We start from the raw sequence: 23,074 nt of genomic DNA on the forward strand, positions 1-23,074 counted from the left end.
CGCCACGCCACGGTCAGGTCGTTAAGTGAAAACTCACCATTTTGATAACTTTTCATCCTCAAGGTCTTAAGATGGTCCTGACCAAATTTCAAATCGATCTTATTAAATCTGTGGGAGGAGTTCGTTAAAGTACGCGGCCTACAAAACCCCCCAGAAATGGGCGAAAAATGGGCAAAATCGCACATAAAATTCAATATGGCTGACTTCCTGTTGAGTTTTGGGCATACCTCCAAGAGGCTTTTTTGTTTCTCTCCACATCTTTCATCTGTCTACCAAATTTTGTACTTGTAGGTGAAACCGGAGCGCGGATATCAATTTTTCCATTTCATGGCGAATGGCTCAAAATGGCCGCCACGCCACGGTCAGGTCGTTAAGTGAACACTCATCATTTTAATAACTTTTCATCCTCAAGGTCTTAAGATGGTCCTGACCAAATTTGAAGTCGATCTGATCAAATCTGTAGGAGGAGTTCGTTAAAGTACGCGGCCTACAAAAACCCCCAGAAATGGGCGAAAAATGTGCAAAATCGCACATAAAATTCAATATGGCTGACTTTCTGTTGAGTTTTGGGCATACCTCCAAGAGGCTTTTTTGTTTCTCTCCACATCTTACATCTGTCTACCAAATTTTGTACTTGTAGGTGAAACCGGAGCGCGGATATCAATTTTTCCATTTCATGGCGAATGGCTCAAAATGGCCGCCACGCCACGGTCAGGTCGTTAAGTGAAAACTCACGATTTTAATAACTTTTCATCCTCAAGGTCTTAAGATGGTCCTGACCAAATATTAACTCGATCTGATTAAATCTGTAGGAGGAGTTCGTTAAAGTACGCGTCCTATAAAACGCTAAAAATTACATGAAATCCAATATGGCCGACTTCTGGGTGGGCGGGGCTAATGAAACCCAATGAGGAATATGTTTCAAATGATGAGTGGGATATGCATACCAAATTTCATGAATATCGGATCAACTTTGACAAAGTTAAAATTTCAACGCGTTAGGGGGCGCTATAGAGCCGGCTAAACACACTGAGCCTAATGGCTATACAGTTACATAAAGTTCACAGGTGTCTATCATGTTGCCAAATTTCATGCGTCTACGAGTATGCCAAGGTATACAAATGGATGTTCAAAGGCAAAAAGGACATAAGGGGGCGCTAGAGAGCCAACATGCCACGCCCAAGCAAAATTTCACCACTGAATCAAAGGGATTACCTGTTTGGATGTGCGTGTAAAGTTTCATGAGATTTGGTGCATCCTAAAGTCCTCAAAAATGTGTTCGTAAATTTTAAAATCACGCAGGAAATCCAACATGGCTGACTTCCTGTTGGCCGAAAAAATCTCAAAAATATTTAATGTGCCATTGAAGATGTGAGCAATGACATACTTAAATTTCGTGAAGATCGAAGTAACTTTTTCTGGCAACCTGCTTTCTATAGGGGGCGCTATCGAGCCCGCTGGTGCACCCGAGCCCAATCACTACAGAATATTGCAATTTTCGCCACTTCTGACGCATATTCCAATTCTGGTGAGTTTTAGGGATGGCTAAGGTCGTCAAAAACGCGTTCTTGCAGCAGAAAAAGAATAATACTGACAAAAACAATAGGTTCCTTGCACTTCGTGCCAGGACACCGTTGGGTCCTGGCACTTTCGTGCTCGGGCCCTAATAATCATTTGAAATACAATAGGTCCTCGGACCGACTTTGTCGGTGCTCGGGCCCTAATAATAATCATTTGAAATACAATAGGTCCTCGGACCGACTTTGTCGGTGCTCGGGCCCTAATAATAATCATTTGAAATACAATAGGTCCTCGGACCGACTTTGTCGGTGCTCGGGCCCTAATAATAATCATTTGAAATACAATAGGTCCTCGGACCGACTTTGTCGGTGCTCGGGCCCTAATTATTATCATGTTCACATTCTCATCTTGTTTTAGGATTGCAGGTTGAGTCAGTGTTTGGTCACCTGATATCTGTTCTGGGCAGAAGGTCCATGATGTCCTGTGGTGCTCCTCCTCCTCTTTCTCCTCCTCCATCATCTTCCTGCTCCTCTCCTTCATCCCCGTCCTCCTCCGTTGCTGACTTCTTGGTGTATCTGCTTGGAGCTTGTGGAGTCTGGCCTTGCATCTGTGAGGGACATGCACATACGCTTAGATATTGTTTCTTCCTTCTCATGTCTCATTCCCTGAACAGGATAACCACGTGTTGAGAAGTCTCTTTTTTTTCCTGTTATCTTTACCAACATAAGTGGAAACAAATCCTTGACCTCTTGTATTCTCTGATCCACACAGAGTCCCCTACCTTCTCAAACTCAGCATCTATCTGTGTGAGGAGAGCAGGCTTCTCGTCTTCAAAGAACATGCGAAGACGAGCTCCCATGTAGAGGAACATGACTCCCAGCAGGGTGATGGCAGCCGTCCGGACAGCAGGGTTGGTCGCTCCCAGAGCCGTCTTTACGTTGTTGATGAAACCCTTCACATTAATACTGGAGAGAGGGAGGTCAAAGGTTAACAGATGCCCTTAAAGGCCCTGACACATCAAGCCGACGGTCGGACAGTTTGGTGCCGTCGATGAGCGCCCGTCGGCCTAGTTTTTGCAGTGTGTCCTGCAACGTTGCCTCTAGTCTGCCTGTGTCGGAGGTTTTTTGGCCAATTCAGCATGTTGAATCGGCGGTGGCGCCCGTCGGTGAGATAAATCACTCTATTTGGCTGTTCAGCTTAAACGAATCAGTGCACGAGAAGAAAAATGGATGTGAGGAAAGCAAGCCAACGAGTAAAGTCAAGAGGAAAAATACTTATTTTTCATCTTCATCTCATCATTCCAACACAGCGATGTTTTCACAACCACATGAACATCTGGAATGAAGCTAAGTGGTGAGTGAGAGCGGTGTGAAAGCGGTCTGCAGACCGATTTGTTTCATGTACGTATCATAACAACAGCTTGTTAATCTGCAGTCCTTGATCTTCCGGTTTCCCCTTTTTGAATGATGAATACAGACGGCCGCCGCCTGCTGGTGTGGAGAGTTATTTCCTCTCACGCAGGCGCAGAACGTTCGTGCTAACTGGCCGTCGGCTGTAGTCTTTGCGGTGTGTTCCGGTGCAACTTGTCTAAATAGTCGTTCTTACATCTTTTGTCTGTCTTCTAACACTTTAAAATTTTATAACAATTTTTGAAGAAAATAATTTGCAGAATTGTTAAAAATTAAAATAAAACTCCACCAACATAAGAATGGTATATTACCCAGCAAAGCCAAATTCCTTCATGGCATTAGCCAGCCAGTTGAGAGCCTCTGCCTGGTTTTTGGGGTTCTTCTGTGCAAACGCCATCGATACAACCTGACAAATACAACACAAGCCGTGTAAATACAGTATATCCATCATCATCATCACCATTGATCACTCTTCAATAAAATTATGTTCTGTTCAAGTTCTATTTATGCAACCTAAGCAAAACGACGATGTTTTCAAACTACAAACCTGTTCTGCAGTCCACGGCAGTGAGCAAGCCTCTCCGATAGCAGTCAATCCCGCTTTGGCGTTTCCTCCACATTTGACGTCTCCGACCTTATCCACCAAGCCGTCCAAAACCACGGTGGCTGACGTCTTTGAAAACTGTCCTCTCTGAGCTATGAGAGCCACGACGTGCAGCTTCATCTGCATCACCTACAAAGGAGAGACAACGTTAGAACGGGTACATCCCGATCCCTAACTGACCATTCCTCGCTAAAAGGTAGATGATAGGCGTCTGTGTAGTCTGCCTACAAGCAGGCTGTTCTTAAGCAAGCCAACAAGATAATAACCAACCCATCCCATGTGCTGCACATTGATGATCAGCTCCTGCCATCAGGGAGGAGGGTTACAGTACCACGTTGTCTACTGAATAGATCCCCACTTCAATAAAAACATTCTAATAGCAGCAGATTTATATTTATATTTATATATATATATATATATATATATATATATATATATAAATGACATCAGCTGTGTTGACTTGACTATGACTATGAGGGCATGTCTGTAAAGGGGAGACTCGTGGGTACCCATAGAACTCATTTACATACCTTGAGGTCAGAGGTCAAGGGACCCCTTTGAAAATGGCCATGACAGATTTTCCTCGCCAAAATTTAGCATAAGTTTGGAGCGTTATTTAACCTCCTTCACGACAAGCGAGTATGATGTGGTTGGTACCGATGGATTCATCAGGTTTTCTTCTTCTAAAATGCGTTAATGCAAATTTGTTTTAACAGCACTAATTTCTTTAACGCGTTATAGCGTCAACTTTGACAGCCCTAGTGCAGATGTTTGTCACACATGGTATTGTAAGGGGATAAAAAATAAACTTAACCCTGCTTCACTTTGGGCTGCCACAACTTCTTATGGTTTTCAGTTTGTATTTGCTGATCCGCTGTGCTGTCTTAAATAGAAACCGATGTTGCTTCAGATGACGATTCAGAGGAAAGGATCTCTTTTCTCTAAAAACATGCTTCCTCACAATTAAGAGTGAAAGTCAACCCCTGCCAAAATGACAGGTATTCTCCGGGAGGCAATGTTTGCAATGTTTGCAATGTTACATTTCAAGTCCAGGCAGCAGCTACCACATGGGTTCAGGACTCTGACTTTCAATCAGCTCCAGTTTGAGCTGCTGGAACAGAGACGGTTACCTGGAAGTTGGTCTCCTTCCAGCCTGGTTTCCTGGCCAACATCCTGACTAAGGCCTGGCTGGGCATCTCCGTCTTATCCATCGTCTCAACAGCCTAGAAGCATAAAGTAATCCAGAGATTAATATTCCTGCATATCATGATATAGCAGGTAGTACCACGTCGGCCTTTTTCCAACACACTTCAATATGCAATGTAGAGTTTTTAGCATTTCACACTGAAAACATCATAGTAATATGTGTTTCTTCAACAATTGATGCTTTCATGACATGAAGAACTTTCAGTATTTACTTTAGTATCCTGCAGGGCTTATTTTCATTATCAAATTAAGATGCTTATTATTTTCTGGATTAATCATTTTGTCTATTAAATTCCCAAAGACTGTGAGAAATGCCCATTACAATATCTGACAGCCTACGGTGATGCAATTAATTGATTAATTAATTGATATTCAGTTTAATTTCATATGACAAAGCAAGAAAAGCATCACACTCTCAAAACATTTGGCATTTTTGCTTGAAAAATAAACGATCAATTACCAAAATTGTATTTATTTTTTAATTTTTCTGTCAATTGACTACTCAATCAATCGATTACTCGTTGCAGCTCTAGAACCTAGCATATCGACTGGTGTCCTGTGAGGCGATAGCTGGAGCATGACAGGCACCATCATGTTTATACAAACAGATAAACAGATAATGAAATAACTGGTCATGAACGAACACAGTGATCAAGGAAGAAAAGACGTTACCCTCTGGAACTCCTCCATACTAGCCAGTCTCTCCTTCCAGTTGGCCGAGTCCATCTGCTGTATACAGGAGGCAGGAAGTACCTTTGCTGCCCGCTCCTCGCACGCCTCAGGCTGTCATGACAACACACACGCACCATTTTTAAGTAATCAGAAATTCCAACAGCAATGTACTGATTATGCTTAATCCCTTTGAGAGCCAAAGTCAGTGCTCATCATAGACCCTTTTCACAGCAGACATCTTGACTTGTCAAAAACAGGAAAAGCACAGGTGTAGAGGGAAAAGCTCACGCTAGGATTAATGTAATCTTATGTGTGTTTCAACTGTTTTCTTCTGTGATCGCGAGGGGTGTAACGATTCATCTGCTACATTGATTTATATTCCTACGATCCAACTACATCAATAGGTACTCGGCAAGTTGTCCTTCACAGGACAAATGGATTTTAAATCGGTTTGCACCTTGTATTTAAGCACAACAAACTATTATTATTAAAATATTTTGTAGCACTTGTAATAGTAAAGAAATGTTAAACGTTACTCCGGTTCACTCTCCCTGCGTATGACGTCATCGACACGCGACAGCTGCGGCAATCTCAGAAAGCAACAAAACGAAGGGTGGCTGATGGCGGGGAAGAGCCAGACGAGCGACAGCTTTTCATGCGGCGTTTGAGGTCCAGCGTGTAAAACATTTGTCCTTGATAAATCGCCCGCTGTTTGCAGAATATGCAAAGGCCAGATAAAATACTACGGCAACACGACCAATCTTTCCACGCACCTACTGAGACGTCAATATTATTGCTCTGCCGTTTCTATTGAAAATGAGAACAGAAGCAGCAGGTTAAACCACTGTTCATTCCACCTGAAGAGAAGTTGGCTGCATTTTAGTTTTTGTTAAATATTATTTCTCTACCTATTGCTGTGAAAATGCAGCAGCAGGTTAAACCACTGTTCATTTAACTTGAATTGAAGTTGGTTTATTTCTTGTTAAATATTGCACTGCCTTGTATCTTGAGAACTGAAGCAGCAGTCCTGATTTTACACTTTTTAATATTTTCTAATAAAAGGTGTATGTGTTTGACATTAATCGTTGTGTTTACTTGTTTATATCCATAATTCATTTTTCCCTGATTCCCTTACAAGAAAAACTTTGAGGACTAATGACCTGCTCTATCCAGTATCAGACATGTATTTCAGTCACACTGATTGAATATTTGTCAAAAAAGGTTACCGTATCGATTTCAAGTCATTGAATTGTATCGTATCGCTCTAGATGAGCCAAATATCATCCTTGAATCGTATCGGAACCACGGAAAATAATACGTATTGTATCGTACATAGAACCTGCATGAACGACTTCCATGCAGTGGCGCTCGTATTGGTTGCCATGTAGTGCCTAGAAAAAACGGTGACCACCCACCCTCCCTGGAACGAGAGGCCCAAGCGACAACAGCCGCAAAGCTCGCCTCGAGGAAACCCTGTCCGAAAGCACCAGGGACAGGGCAACCGTGGGAGCAAGGCAGAGGCTGACGGGGACACCGAACAATACAGACCTCGCAGACCCAGACCCAAATTGAATGCCTCCCTTCCTACAATTCCAGACATTTTAAAGACATTTTTTAGACCTTGAATATCAAAAACTAAACATAAGACGTTTTAAGACTGAAGGATCTGCAGAGACTCTGACCCTGACACAAAAGCTTCAACGGGAAGAGAAATGTATGCACTCCGACTTACCGAGAGTTCAGTCTCTGTGAATTCTTTACAGTCGGCGGTCTTCTTGGTTTTTCCACCAGCTGCAGAGGCTGGTTTGCCTTTCTTAGATGGGCCTGCTGACGACTGCACAAAAGAGAAACTAATTATTCAAGTACAACTGTAGACACTTTGTGCCACTAAGTTCCTTCAGGTCATACTGTCCATAACCACGCAACATGGAGGTTGAACCAGGGGACAACTTATGTGTTTGATTCATTTGAGTTTTCCCTATGTGCAATGCTCTGAGCATACCTTGCTGCCAGCAGCAGTTTGGGGCTTCCTGGGTGGGCCAGAAGATTTGGGTGGAGCTTCAGCAGGGGGAGGAGCTTTAGCTGCTGGTTTCTTATCCCCTCCTCCTCCTCCTGCACCCTTCTTCCCTCCAGGGAGCTCCACTTTATCAGCAGACTCCTTTATCTGTTACCATGCAGAGCAAAAGGACAGTGGTTAGCAGCGAGCCTCCTCCTGGTTTGACTTCATCGTAGCTGATGAGGGTTTCCTCTTCTTCCTTCATCCTTCTTCTACCTAGGGTTAGTGTTATCTTACCTTATCCAGTTTGAGTTTATCCAAATCAGACAGGAAAGGGTTCACAGCTTTCTCTCCCACCACTTTCATAGCCGTCCCCAAAGCTTCAAAGGCAGCATCACGCACCTCTAGAGCAGAGTCATTCACTTGCTGTGATGGTTGAAGAGAAAAGGTACAGGTATGCTTGTAAAAGAGGACATTTGAAATGGGAGCCCAGTACTGTATGCTGTGTCTGCAGGTACATGTTATTCATATCAATGATAGTATTAGTACTTTACTTACTACTCCCTGGCAGCAGTACTTTCCTACCTTTTTAACATCTTAACTATATTTTCATTGCAGTCTGATATTGAGACAGTATACTATGCAGAAACAACACATCTATTTATCATCGTGTACAACATGAGCAAAAGGGAGTATGTGTACCTTGGTGAGAGCAGCACAGAGGGGTTTGAGGACGCTCTTGGGCAGTGTGGCCTGTGTGCAGTGTCTGAAGGAGCGGGCCAGAAACAGACTGGCCTGCTGCTTAATGGAGGGGTTCTTGTTGTCCATCACAGCCAGGATGTCCTCCGACAGGTTCTGAAGAGTGGTCTGGAAAAAAGAGGACATATTAAATATGACATTATAGAAAACTACAGAAACTAGAATTGCTGCCTCAAGTTGTATGCCTCCGCCAGCAGTTTACGTCACGTCTGTCCAACAGGGCATCACTTCATCATTTGATCCTGTTAGATATTTGTGTGAAATTGTCATGATTAGCACATTAATTCTTGACTTATTGCCAAAAAGATGTTTTAAGGTCACGTTGACCTTTGACCACCAAAATCTAAATCAGTTCATCCTTGAGTCCATTTGGACTCCTGAGATATCACGTTCACGAGAATGGGACATACGTACGGACGGATAAACATAATGCCTCCAGCCACGGCTGTCGCCGGGGCCGAGGCATAGAAATAGCAAACACCAAGCTATCCAACTAAGATGAGGGTGTCTCCTGAAATGCATTAGCAGCTGGTTTGGAGAGTCAGTAGAGTTCTTAGAAATAAACAGCAGCATCGATACAAGAGGTTTACAGTAACCCTGTAGAGTCATGCCAAGCCAACAGAAGAGTGTGTTTTGAAGAAACTAAAAAGTTGCAGATGTTTTTTGTTTGATCCAATAAATGGATTAATGCTTCAGCTCTCCTGGAGAAAGATAACTTAACAGCATTGACAGCTGTTTAGTGCAGCTTATAGTGACCTTCAGTGTGATTGTCATAACAGGAGAAAGTGAGTGACTCAGAGTGGGAGAACTTGAGTCATTATAGTCAATGGCCCTGTTCAGACCTGGTATTAAAGGTCCCATATCGTGCTCATTTTCTACTAGAACATGTTTACATGCTGTAATGTTCAAAAAAACAACTTTTAAATATATCTTATCTATAGGCTACAGAATCTACAGACCATCAGACTGGGCACAGGAAGTGCAATATTATCATATTGTCAGTGTTTTTGTTCCGCACCGCTCTCTCTCCCCACTCCGGCTCTCTGAAGCTCTGCACCCCGCTGTTGCCTGGCAACGGCAGCGGTGCCGGCAGCGCGAAGGTCCCCGGGGACCACCGGTACAATAACCTTATATTTTGATGTTAACATTTTTTTTTCATGAATACGCAGTATATTACTATTGACATTCCTGTAATATTACGTCACAACGTCTGCTGTATTAGCCGTGTGTTTACTGCTGTCAGTGTGTCAGTGTGCTGACTTGACTGTGACTTGCCCCCAAACTGCATGTGATTATCATAAAGTGGGCATGTCTGTAAAGGGGAGACTCGTGGGTACCCATAGAACCCATTTACATTCACTGATCTGGAGGTCAGAGGTCAAGGGACTCCTTTGAAAATGGGCAGACAGTTTTTCCTTCTTTCTATCTTTAAAACTGAGCCCGCTACAAGAAATTAGTGTCATTAAAACTAATTTGCGTTAATGCGTTAACTTTGACAGCCCTAGTTTTTATTTAACAAACTATTCTGATTCAATCCAAATTTGTTGGCGTTTGGCCTTTCAAAAACAACTTTTTCACTGTGGTCAAAACTGTTCACTCTCCCGCACACACACACCTGTATTAACGGGGCAGTCTAGCGATACAGCACCATAAATTACATTTATATAACAATTTCTCCCTTTTTTTTGGTTGTTAAAATCATAAAATATTACAACAGACATTCAAAGTCTCATTCAAAAACCTCAATAAAAGCTTTGACTGTAAAAAAAAAGAAAAAGACATTTGATACAGCAGCTGGCCAATCCAGTTGATCAGGAGAGAACCAGACAGACTGCTGAACCCAGTGGTGGCAGGCGGGGTGGAAGTGAGTCAGGAGCGGCTGATGAGTTCAAATCAGGAAACGGAGAGCCGAGGATAGCAACGTTTAATCGACTAGTCGACTAATGGCACCCATCTTTTGTTTAAAGTCCTAAAGTAATTACCAACAAGTTTCAATTTACATAATAGGGTCGCACCATTAAAACTTAAAGAATGTCTTTGCTAGTGAAGATTTCGTAATGTCTAAATGGGTTGCTAGGAAACATCTGTGGCACTGTCTAAAAAGCAATCAAATAACCAGAAGACACTGTGATATTACAAGCTACAAACTAACTTCCAAAAATGACAGTTTTAGGGGCCAAGTGATATATCAGACTCAAATATATTAAGCTGTACAATATAGATTGTCAATGTCTTTTTGCCAATCTGAAGTTTTTCTTCATCAGACTAGATTGTCTGAAAGTAATATGATCAATGTGAGGTCATAACAAATGCAGATCATAGGTCAAACTAAAACTAGGAGAATGTATGTTCAATACCAGTTAGAAGAACAACCAAACTCAAAAGAACTGGACTCTCTAAATCATGGACAGATTTGAAGTGAAAGCACAGATATGCAGATTTCCAGCTGAATGTACATGTTCAGGCCTGTTTAACAGAAGTGCACATCCAAAAGAAGCCACACAGTGGTGGAAAGAGATTGAGGAGCACCATCACTGACTATACTTACAGTGAGGAAGATGGCGTCAATAGCCTCCTGCAGGGCCTGGACAACCTGAGGCTTCTTCTCCTTGAACTTCTCCAGAATCGTTGGAACCACCTAAATACACACAGAGCTCTAATTTAGCAGTTATCAATCATTTTGAAACATGGAATAATCATTCAAGTGCTGTTTCACGTGACCACGGTTCAATTCGGGTTGGTAACTGACTAAATTCAGGAAAATATTATGAATAGCAAATTTTAAATTCCCCCAAGTAGTTTTCATATCCTGAATGTGGTATTATCTCATTTTCAATGACTACACCCATTTATTCCCACCTTCATGAATGCAGCACCAACAGTCTGCCTGCCCACGGTGTGTTTGACGATGTAAGGCATAACTAGTCTTTGGATTTTATTGCCCACTACATTAAAAGAAAAATAATACATTCAGATTTAATGCCTTTCAAATGTCAGGACACAAATATACAAAAGACTTTTAATCATAGTATGTGTGTTCCTGTGGTCAAGAATGAACCTCCACGCTCAAACATTTTCTGTCAAATGAATACTAGTACTTTGTGCTAAGACCCAGTGGCTTCACTGAAATGAAAACAAACCCACTCTTTTAGGTGCCGATACAAACTTTTCCCTTGACTTCTTGACAAACTTCTTGTCGTAATATGGAGATTCCTTTAACTTACTTGTCCTGCATACGTTCCAAACTTCTTCCTAAGACCAGAGGCTAGGGCAGCCAGACATTTGGCTGCCACCGTCACCAGCATCACATTGGCATCTTTCCCCACAACCTGAAACATAAACCCAGTGAACGTGCAATGTAGAGTCAACCTAAGTCTTGTTAAACCAAACTTTATTTATGATGAGACATTTTGATGATTTATCTTACATGTCCCTAGTTATTTCTCCTAAGCCTAATTCAAGATAAGACCGCCTAACTGACGGCGTGAAAAGTCTTTACCTTCTTCAGAGCTCTGACAAGGTCTCCAAAGTCTCCGTTCTCTAGTTTGGGGTTCTTTGTCAGAGCCTCTACAGCCTCCAGAGCTTCTCTCCTCTCCTGCCACTTTTTAGCTTCCTGCAGAAACAGACAGAGCAAAGACACATGTTGCAACATTTTGTGTTCCATCAGATAGAAAAGCTTAATTACAAAACGTTTATACTGCACACTTATCATTTTACATCTAACACTGTTTAAGTAGTAGAATCTGAATTAACTAAGTCACTCTGAATGTTGTCTTTGGATACCTTAAAGGGATAGTTTGGATGTTTGAAGTGGGGTTGTATGACCACTTATCCATAGACAGTAAATGACAGCAAAACGCAGTGAAGACTCACACTAAGCTGCACTGAAACCAAACTCCCAATAATGTCCCTCGTTCACATCCACATTGCGGTACGTCTTAAAATCGAGAAATTTCTACACCTCTACGGTTAACACACACAGACTTCGTGTTCTGAAGGGCTTTTCGAGTAGTCTACGTAGTTAGACAAACTTACTATTTTGTCATAGAAGTCTTTGGGCAACTTGGACAGAATCTCCACGGCTTCCAGCAGTTCATAAGGATCCACTGCGGCCACCGTTTCCACCTCATCCTCTCCTGAAAGAGAAACAGAAAAAGAGATGGCACCAGATCATGACTCCACAACATCAAAGAAAAGAAACAAAGCAGAAGTGTGCATGTATAAACCTGTTAGCAGTTTGCTACCTAGTTAAACCTACCATCGGACTGTTCTCCTTGAGCTTGGTGCTGTTCAAACTTTGCCTTCAGGTCCTGCTGTGAGCGCAAGAACCTGGTCTGCTTGGGAGGGGATGAAGGTAGCTTCACCCACTCCTCCTCCAGCTCCTTCAGCTGCAGGGACAGAGAACATTGTTTAGTTTAACTTGATTCTCAAAGCTTAACATTAAAAGGTGGGTGAGTATGTGCAATGATGAATGTGTCCCACCTGTACAGAGTTAATACTTTGCAGCGGTGGTCTCAGAGCATCTCTGATCCATTTGTAGATCTCTACAGCAAGCAGCTTGACTTCGTCTCTCACCGCTTTCTCTCTGGACTCAAACTGCTTGGATAAAACCTTCACTATTGGCTTCAACGTCACTATCTTAGATCCATACTCACTAGGGGAAGATGATGACAGACCGAGAGGTGACAAATGGTTAGTGTCATAGACAGAATATAGAAGACTGCTATACTAAATGATCAGTACAACTCTTTTGACCACCAATAATCAAATAGATATTAAACAGTTCCTGTGAGGGAGGGGGTCAAAATCAGTGCTTTATTACAGGAGCACTGCACTACTCTATCCAAGGAGACATAAACAATACACACATATATTTATATTGTTCAATTGCATCAAAGAAATGAGAAAAGAAAATCCTACGGCTGAAAAATATATTTTGTAAAATTTGGTTACACCAGAACAGAACTGTACCATTGAAAAAATATCTTATCAGAACATTCGAAGCTTCATTCATAACGTTGACATTTGAATTAAGGATGCACCGATATCTCTTTTTTTCAGACCGAGTTCAAGTACAAGTTCTTACATCTGGGTACTCGCCGATACCGAGTACCGCAGCTTTAGAGCGCTCCCCGCCCGGACCTCGCCGCACTGTGGACAAAGGGCTCGCTGCGCCCTCTCTCCCCGCGGGGGAAGGACGGGGCCCTCTGCTCCCGGTGCGACTGTCGACCAGGGCGGACTGTCCTCAGTGCGCCCCAACCGCGTCATGCCGGCAGATCGGGGCTCGGCCCACGTAAAAGGCGCCAGGGGTCTGCGGCGATGTCGGTAACCCACCCGACCCGTCTTGAAACACGGACCAAGGAGTCTAGTTGCGCCGGTAGCAGGAGGCCGTCCCCGGCGGGGAGAGAGGGCGCAGCGAGCCCTTTGTCCACTGGCGGCGAGGTCCGGGCGGGGAGCGCTGTAAAGCTGCGGCCGCGAACCACCTTCGCCCCGAGCCTTTCCAAGCCGACCTAGAGCCGGTCGCGGCGCACCACCTCGTATGCTGAACTCCCCAGCCTGCCGTGTGTCAGTCACACCCTCCAGCTGGCTGTTAACGAGGGTCTTTTGGCACAGAGAAGTACTCGTATCGGTACTCGGTATCGGCGAGTACCCAAATATAAGTACTTGTACTCTGTCTGAAAAAAGTGGTATAGGTGCATCCCTACGTATCATCGAGCCTTCAGCAGAACTCCTGATGGACTCGTCATACAGGCTTTCTTTCACGCCGCGCTGACAGACCGTACGTCTCTCAGCCTGAAAGCTGAGTCGGCTCTCTCCTTTTGCCTTTCATGAGTTTCAATTCTACTCTACACTTTTAGATCCTAAGCCTAAGTTGGTTGGATGTGGACGGTCTGGAGTGCTGCTAGCTTACTAGGTTTGTTTTTAGCCCTGTGGCTACTCTCTCTCAAAGCCAGAAACCAGAGAAGTAAGTCACAGACTTGTGATGTCATAGGGTATAAAGTGAGGAGCTGCTCCATAGACAATGAATAGACCCACGGAATGTTGGTTTCCTTTTTTTATACCCAAATGAGCTTTTTTCTATCGTAGTGTTGTCAGTTGTGAAACAAAACATGTTCCCATATACTCAGAACATGACCCTGGGTGCTCTCAGTGTCATCAGGAACATCTCTCTCTATTCATCATCTATGGAGCAGTTCCACACTTTATACCTATGACATCACAAGTTTGAGTTTTAGCACTCTAGTTTTTGGATTTGGGAGAGAGTTGTTCATGTTTATTAATACTTTTTGGACAGTCTTAGACCATAGGAATAACGAGTATGAATTTTGAAAATGGCTGTAGTTCCCCTCTATGTATTATAAACCGTCATCTGTAAGTAAATTCATCTTGTGATGGAGTGACTGTTTCAATGCCTGATATGCTATTGCTTTGTCTTTGAAATGCTACAAAAGGTTCTATAAAAAGAGCAAAGAGTAACTAGGATAATGGCCACCCTTGACAAGTCTATCATTTACTGTCTTTTGCCAAAAGCCATTGATGTAGCATCTAGCTAGAGTATTGTTTGAGCCTTGTTATTGTCTAGCTAGTTGGCCAACTGGTTTGATATATTTGCATTACATTGCAAGAATATCAGAGTTAAAATACCGTATGTGCAAAACAATGGTGCATTCATAAATGACAAAGAAAGTGAGTGGGGCTGTTGAATAAAGAGAGATATGTGCTCTATATAGCATCATTTTCAAAATATGTCCATTACTTTCAGCTGGTCCCTAATGCGTTTACATTAACTACTAAGTGTGGTTATTCTAACCCGGGGAAGTAGCACTGACCTGAGAGCCTTCCTGAGTGTGTCGATGCAGGCCACCACTATCTTGGGGTTCTTGTTGTCCAGTCCTTTGAGCAACTCATCTTGAACCACCTCAGCCTTCTCTATCTCCATGTACATTAGACAGATGTCTGCGCCTAGCTCTTTAGCCCGGGCCTTTGGCTGGTTGAACACTTTGGTCACCACGCCCGACACCACCTCACCTGCCGTCCTGTAGACAAAGGGCGTCGATACAAACACAGCCCGTCAGAACACACTTATGGACACAATCTTATGAACAAGGATGCACGTGCAGCTAACTTTTACAGCACAAAAGCAGACGTAATGTTGACTGTGATGGATTTTCTGATTCTAGGTACATTTTGAGCCAAGTTGATTGGTTGAGTTACTTATAAAACATGAAATGATTGAGTGTACAAGAATGATTGTCCTAAGACACGTCAGTGAAAAAACACCATCGTTGCTGCTCAGAAAAGCAGATTGGTGAAGGCATGGCCAATCACTTTGCAAGATCACGATCGTCTCTCATTTTCAAATGTCACACAGAGAGATCAGAATTTAAGCACGAGAATTAATCTGAGAGTTATAGCCTATAGTTTTAATTGTAATTTCTATTCATTATTTATCGATTTTGAGTTTGTTACTCTGCCAGAGCTGCAGCTCTGAATGTTTCTAAGCTAATTTAGCCTGGCTAGGTATCATAGCTTTAAATAACTTGCAAAATTGTTTTTAAAACCGGTTCGAAAAAAAAACGTGAGAAGATCGTGGATCGTGATCCTGCCTGACAAAAATCGTGATATGATATTTTTGCCATATCGCCCACCTCTAGAATCACCAGTACTTAAAACAACACACCCCACCAACGCAGCCCCCAGATGAAATTCTTGTTGCAATATCACTTACTTGCCAGCTACATGGGCATTCTCAACGAAGGCCAGGGCAGCCTCCAGGCCTTTAAGCTGAGCCACAGCATTAGAGTCAGTGACAAACTTCCTTATCAGTCCCATGTACTTCCCCCACTCTGGACTCTTCTCATCTTCTATCCTCTGGAACAACTTCAGAGCTTCTTCGTAACCATTCAGACGGGCTTTCCACACCTGAAGAAGAACAAGAGTCACAGAGAAAATTTTAAGCAAACTTTTGAAATGTCGCAAAAAAAGAAACACGAATTAGGCATGTTTCCATCAGCTGGTTTGGAGCAAATAAACTCAGTTACAGTTTAGTTTGGTCAGAAGTTGGCGTTAAAGGAAGGCTGTTATAGAACCAGAAACAAAACAAGTCGCCTGGGCCATCTCATTTGATTGAATTTGTTTCAATTGGGCAAATGTCTTCATTCTTCTTCTTTCATGTCAGCTGGTAAACAAAGACAAACATTCGCAAATTGTGCGAATCAACTCTTTTTCAACAATGGCAAAAACCACCTCAAGCGAGCGTAAAAACTTTTTTCCACAATTGAGGAAGTTTTATCAAATGTTAAAACGGCTAATCTGTTACACTGTCTTTCAGTGCTTTCCGACTTTCCTTCAATGTCTGTGGCACTCAGCTCCAAGCCCGTTGGTTCCCACTGAAGATGTACATTTTTAAAAACGGCCCACAAATGTTTATAGGTTCATTTTTTAATATGGCTGAGTCATTTTCTAAAACAGCTGGCCATTGTAGTTTTCAGCAAATATTGCACAAAAAAAGACGAAACAGTGCATTTGGGAGATTACTCTAGCACTGGATTGATGTACATTTGGCGCATTTTGTACACATCAATCTGTTTTATCCCATTATACTGAGGTGTTTCTGATATTTCGTTTAACCTCTGACATGAATGGGTTGGACTCAATGTTAGAAACACCTCAACAGCAGCACAAACTACAGCCTCCAAAACGATCATACTGTGGAATCAACACCTGTATAAAGCAGTTTAAATTACAGCTAGTGCAACTAACAATTAGTCCGCTGATTATTTTTTCTATTACTAATACATTTTGTCTACAACAGAAAAATTCACGTTTATAAGTCGAGGGTAGAGATGCACCGATCCACTTTTTTTCAGTTCCGATCCGATTCCGATTCCTGAATTTGGATATCTGCCGATACCAATGTTATTCCGATATCAGAGCTCTTTTTTCATAGAATTTGCATTGCATTGCAATTTTGCATGAAATTGAAATACAATATGTTCTAAAGCAGTTTTGTTGAACTGTGGGTTAGGTAGGCTTCACATACAAACAGGTTTGGGAGTGCACATTGCTATGGCAACTCCTTTAATGTTTTGCAGGGCAAAACTAGCAGATTTCTATACATGAGTTAAAAAGTAATAAGGAGAATTTCAAAGAGACCAATGTGTATGGCTACTTCTTCAATCTGCTTTGTTACTAAATAGTGTGTGGTCCTTCAAAGGGGTGAAAATGGGTTCTATGGGTACCCACAAGTCTCCCCTTCACAGACATGCCCACTTTATGATAATCACATGCAATTTGGGGCAAGTCATAGTCAAGTCAGCACACTGACACACTGACAGCTGTTGTTGCCTGTTGGGCTGCAGTTTGCCATGTTATGATTTCAGCATATTTGTTTATGCTAAATGCAGTACCTGTGAGGGTTTCTGGACAATATCTGTCATTGTGTTGAGTTGTTAATTAATTTACAATAATAACTATATACATACATTTGCATAAAGCAACATATTTGTCCACTCCTATGTATTAAATTATCTGTAAGAGTATAAAATACTTCAAATCTCCCTTTAAGGTACATTTTGAACAGATGCAAAATGTGCGATTAATCATGGACAATCGTGATTAAATATTTTAATTGATTGACCGCCCTAATTATAATGTACAATAAAGGACTGGTTTGAATAAAGATGATCTACAGTGAATACCAGCTGATGAGTAAGAACCATTGGCTGGTCCATAACACGCCACTGGTGTTCATCATTGGAGGGGAAAGTATATGGGACGGGTGAGATATGACAAACATCTCTCGTCATTATTTGACTTAAAGATAGAGTTGGCAATCTTCTTGAAAAACATTTGTTATATTTGTTGAAATTCTCATAACATTCAAGCTCCAGGCGAGGAAAAACTGGCATTATTTATAATTATTGATACATTAATGTGTTCTTCACTTTAATGTTGCAGCTGGTAGAGGTGGAGATCTTATTAACTACCTCATATATACATATAAATAATTAGATATTACTTAATAATATGTCATAGTTTATTAGTTGATTTCAATTTTGTATTAAGAATCTGAATCTGCAAAGTAGCTAGCAACTCATTTTGTCAAATAAATGTAGTGAAAAAGTTTAAAGTACAATATTTCCCTCTGAGATGTAGTGGAGTAGAAGTATAAAGTTACATAAAATGGAAATACTAAAGTACAAATACCTCAAAATTGTACTTAAGTACAGTACTTGAGTAAATGTACTTAGTTACATTCCACCACTGCTAGAGCACAACGTTCTTCATAGATATAGCCTCTTCAATTTGTTCTCAAAGTGGACCAGATTGATGCATTTAAAATGTAAAATGAGCATGACCCCGCCACTAGAGGCTCTGAGGTCCACCCACCACAGTCTTACAAAATCCTGTGGGAAACACTGCGACAGCAATCAATAAATCAAATACTCTGACAAAAAAAAGAAGGAAAAAATATCCACTATCTGTGGCTGTCACAGGTCTGTAATAAACCTGCTACTCTACCTTCCTACTTCCCCGTCTGCCTGCCTGCCTGTGTGCGTGCACTCTGCATGTGAGCAGAGTCTTCCACAATCTGCTAGTTTGACAACGGTGAGTACTAACAATAGCCATGTCATTATATTATTTTATAATTTGGGGGGAGTGGCTTTGGAGGGAGGCCTGAAGGGACGGACTATCAGTGTTGATGACTTGGAGACTTTCTCTCTAGATTTAGGGCGTTTTCACATTAGGTACGATTGATCCTTACCGTGCCCGGGTACGATTGCCCCCTCCCCCCTCTCTGCTCAGCTTTCACATTAGTAAACTTGTTCCGTATCCAAGTACACTTGCGTCATCATCCACGTGTATTTGTTTTTGTTCAGATCAGCTGTTCTAGCAGTGAAGCATGGTAAAACACTTCATTCAAACTTGGCAGAAACAAAATAAAACTCACCAATACTGTTGTCGTTAGTCTTTCCAACAATCAACAACTCTGGTTCGGCCAAAATAAACTTTTATTTCACAGAGTTTGATGTGGAAATAGGACGACTCTACACGTTCACACTAATCAATCACACTGAACTTTGGGGACAGGTGTAGTCTGATCCGGGCCCAGGTCCCTAATGTGAAAGCACCCTTAGGGACTTTTAGAAACAGTTAACAGCTAATGCTGCTAGCTACTTTCACTGGAAAAGAGTTGGCAACACTAGGCTGGGTTTTTAGGTTGGATCCTTTTTTTTTTTTAAATCTAGCATACTCTTGCTAGTTTCTTAAGATTACCATGCCTAGCTTTAAAGGGAATGTTTTTAAAATGAGTGAATGAGATTGAAGTAAACTGCAGAGAATCATTGAGTACAAACATCAGTCAGTGAATCAGTCACCTTGTGTTCACATTTCTGGTCGATGGGAAGCTTCATCCACTCGCTATCGTCCCCCATGGTGGCCACTCGGGGGTGGGCTTCCCCAAAGGTACTCAACTGGAAAAGAACAGCATTATTGACATCAAATTACATTTGTTGTATTTCACCTGTGGTTTGCTGCTGGGGCAAAAAGTGAACCCTAACATTTTTTTCCCAGAAATCTTGGTGTCAGCAGAGCACTGCCTTTAAAACAAAAACCCAAATTTCATCAGGAAAAATTGGCTTTTCAGCCGTGTCACTCACACCTCCGCTTGGGACATTCAACAACACTTGGAGTGCAAAGGAGCAATTACACTCTAATAATTAGGAGTGCTGTCCACTCAACATATTCTGCTGCTGTAACCAAATATATAAGATATATTAACCTATCTACAGTATTTAATGTAGATCAGTGGTTTTCAAACTATTTTAGGTGACTCAAAGGAAAAAAACGGAACATATGAGCAATTTCTATTTTGTTGAAACAAGCAAACATAAGGGAGGGGATTTCTACTAGAGCCCAACCCATAATGGATTTTTGAGGCCGACAACATTTCTTGAAAATAACAGATGGTTCTAGTTTAGTTGTCTGTAACAGTCTCTTCAATCTCAAGTCCTGAAAGTGCTTCACCAAAGACACTTTGTCTGATTTTATCAATAACATTGTTTCAGTTGCAATGTCACTCACTTACTGACCTGCACTCACTTCCACTTGAAAGCATAAGCATGTGATTGTCTAATGCACATTCAGGGAGGGGCTATGGGTTCATATTGCATATTGATCTAACCCATTCTGGTAAAAAGGCTAAAGACATCACACACATCTCTGCAAAATACTGATCCACTTGCAGCCAGTCTTACATATAAGCTATGCAAACTTACCTAACTCCATTCAAATATTGCTAATGTAATGTGATCATGATTATTCATTAACGTAGGTGCACATACTGTACACAGAGTTATCTAGTCACAATTAAAGACAGCATGCACCTGTACCACCAAACAGCAAACATTTCAACTATGCTTCTTATTGTGAGCCACCATAGCTCACCAACACCCACCTGAGAGTTCTGGTCAAAATAAATCTTGTTCTTGACAGTGTGATGCTATTTTGCTCAAGCAACTAGCTATTGTTGCTTACATACACAATCTAAACTATGGGTTAGGGTGTAACATTATACAATCTAAGACAACTCATTAGTAATGTGGATATGATGTCCAAGCAGTCAAAAGCACCCAATGTTTATCCCACTGCGATACAACAGAGGAGTTCACAGTTGTTCATCACTGAACTGTAATACAGCCTTTAAGACTGATAAACAGAACACATTTATGTTAGTTTACAAACACATTATAACCAAAACCACAGACATAACTTGCTAACTTACAGATCACAGACTGATAGATCAACATCACCCAGCTGTAACTCCAAGTAACGTTATACACAGTGTTTCACATGCACACGTATGACAGGTATAAGCGCATGCACGAGAGAGGTAACAGTTAGACAGGTAGCTGTAAACCGCCACAATCCTGACTGGAATACTAGACTGGCTGGAGGAGGACGTGCACTCAGAAACGAGACTGCACCATCAAATGCAGCCAGTTCTAATCAACTAGGTTAGCAAACCGTGACATCGTGTAGCTAATCAGTCCACTGGTTGTCCCCATGGTTGTCTCCAGTGTGCTCAGAGTCAGACTAGGAGTGGTCACCATGTTATGTAGCTGTCCTGGTTACCAGCTAGTCAGATGAGCGCCATCATTGACTAGCCACGTTAGCAACCACTGTGACAGTTGCTCCATTAGCACGTCAGCCCGCTCAGTCTGCTTAGAGCCACTACAGCAACACAATACAAGCAACCAACATGTAGCCTGCTAGAATGTGTCGTACACAGTTAACGTATTAGGTCCAGCAGATGTTCATGTAGAGAGCTCATTGTTTGCTATCGGTGGAGAATCGCTGTTAGCTAGCTGCTTAGCAACCAGGCTAGGAGCTAGCTGAGCTAGCTAACCTTCCACAGTCAGTCAGGCCTAACGACGCAGTTATCAACCACAGCTGCAGAACAACCATCCAACATGCTGGCTCACAGTACAATACTGGTTCTGACTATAATAAGAGAATAATAGTATATCGCTGGCATACCTGTTAGTGTCTCTAGGAGACAATAGGGTGCTGCTGGTCCAGGTAGACAGGGCTGATACTGAGATCACTCTGGAGGAGCCGAGTCTGAGGAGCTTTATACAAACCGTTCAGTACGGAACCAGAAGACAAAGCACAACTTCCGGTTCTCAATAAAACTGAAAGCTACAACGTTCCTCGTCTTAATACAAAGCAACAAATTAATTAACAAACATTGTGTAGTAGTAGACGTCTTATTTAAATCAACACTGTGGAACACGGTTTAATTTTCCTATGCATTTTATGTGCAGCCGAGACATTTTGCGCTCTTATTTTAAACGCAAAGGAACACCAACTTCCGGTTCGTCACTGCTGCTTGTGTCCAACTTGTTGCAGGTTTTTGAAATGTCTCCAAGGGCGGGGAGACAGAGACAGAGGAGGGGCGGGGACAGGGACACCACCCTGAAGGACTATATCCCTCTGGTATTTAATCCAGACTCTGTATTACAGTCTCACTGCATGAAGAACAAGATACCGGCTAGGAGACACCAGTACACCCCACAACATGTTGGATTCACGGTTTACACATTTACATTTTATTCATTAGCGGCTCGCCACTAGACAAAGGCATTGATTGGTTGCATTTGAACTATGGTCCGCCCTAAGGTATGAAATGTCCTTTGCTGATTGGACCATCACATGTATTGCAATCCTTAGTAGAGATTTGATTGGCTGCTCTGAAAGAAAGCCCTCCCGGCTTTACTCCTGCGTGATTTGACTGGCTGCAGGTTGTTCATCTAATTACATGTATTTGCAAATGTGTAAACAAACACACACGGACACAATATGCCTCAGGTTATATCCCATAAATCTAAGAAATACTGCTTATTAATCAGAACCATGTCACTCTTGATCAAATACAACATACAGTGACAATTTACCTGCTGCCATGGTGAATCGTAGTATCAGCTCAATTGATTATGGCTTCTTCCATTGATGTTTGCTATTAATATTGCTTAATTCTTATTTTCTATCAGTTTACTGGAAAATCCTTAAGGTATGTAATGAGCCCGATTTTGCTTCTCGGGGAACTTTGTGTTTATTTAGAAATTAATTTAAGAACTAGTTTTCTGAATTGGACATGTGGAGCCGCTCACACTCCCACATACAATGAAATGAACAATAACGATAATACTTTATTGTCAGACAGGTCTGAAATTTGTTTTGCATCACAGCAGCTCCGTTTGCAACATCACAGAAAGGACAAAGACAATAAACAAGGATACAAACATTTAAACATTACAATCACAGAAGAAGATATTCAGGGCCCTTTACACATATGATCTGGGATTAAGCTCCATATTTAGTTTAAGGATTGACTGATGTACA

The 23,074-nt window shown here is 41.9% G+C and overlaps 2 protein-coding genes across 4 annotated transcripts in view; one reads left to right on the plus strand and one right to left on the minus strand.

Moving 5' to 3' along the window:
• Positions 1–21,864, minus strand: part of ckap5 (cytoskeleton associated protein 5) — a 54,938-nt gene extending 33,074 nt beyond the window's left edge. For all 3 annotated transcript variants that reach the window (XM_037767628.1, XM_037767627.1, XM_037767626.1), the window contains exons 1-20: positions 21,710–21,864; positions 19,549–19,644; positions 15,897–16,090; positions 14,998–15,204; positions 12,650–12,821; positions 12,426–12,555; positions 12,203–12,303; positions 11,667–11,780; positions 11,392–11,496; positions 10,716–10,805; positions 8,111–8,275; positions 7,706–7,834; positions 7,415–7,576; positions 7,145–7,246; positions 5,413–5,523; positions 4,665–4,757; positions 3,478–3,663; positions 3,242–3,336; positions 2,303–2,486; positions 1,968–2,128 (exon numbers count right to left, since the gene is read on the minus strand). In XM_037767628.1, the coding sequence (XP_037623556.1) occupies positions 1,968–2,128; positions 2,303–2,486; positions 3,242–3,336; positions 3,478–3,663; positions 4,665–4,757; positions 5,413–5,523; positions 7,145–7,246; positions 7,415–7,576; positions 7,706–7,834; positions 8,111–8,275; positions 10,716–10,805; positions 11,392–11,496; positions 11,667–11,780; positions 12,203–12,303; positions 12,426–12,555; positions 12,650–12,821; positions 14,998–15,204; positions 15,897–16,090; positions 19,549–19,605 (2,558 nt within the window). In that variant the 5' untranslated portion in view covers positions 19,606–19,644; positions 21,710–21,864. The remainder of the gene's footprint in view (positions 1–1,967; positions 2,129–2,302; positions 2,487–3,241; positions 3,337–3,477; positions 3,664–4,664; positions 4,758–5,412; positions 5,524–7,144; positions 7,247–7,414; positions 7,577–7,705; positions 7,835–8,110; positions 8,276–10,715; positions 10,806–11,391; positions 11,497–11,666; positions 11,781–12,202; positions 12,304–12,425; positions 12,556–12,649; positions 12,822–14,997; positions 15,205–15,896; positions 16,091–19,548; positions 19,645–21,709) is intronic.
• Positions 1–23,074, plus strand: part of LOC119486724 — a 1,187,645-nt gene that overhangs the window by 138,750 nt on the left and 1,025,821 nt on the right. The gene's annotated exons all lie outside the window — the stretch shown is intronic.

Source organism: Sebastes umbrosus, chromosome 4, assembly GCF_015220745.1.
Source record: "Sebastes umbrosus isolate fSebUmb1 chromosome 4, fSebUmb1.pri, whole genome shotgun sequence".
In the NCBI taxonomy this organism is placed as follows: Eukaryota; Metazoa; Chordata; class Actinopteri; order Perciformes; family Sebastidae; genus Sebastes; species Sebastes umbrosus.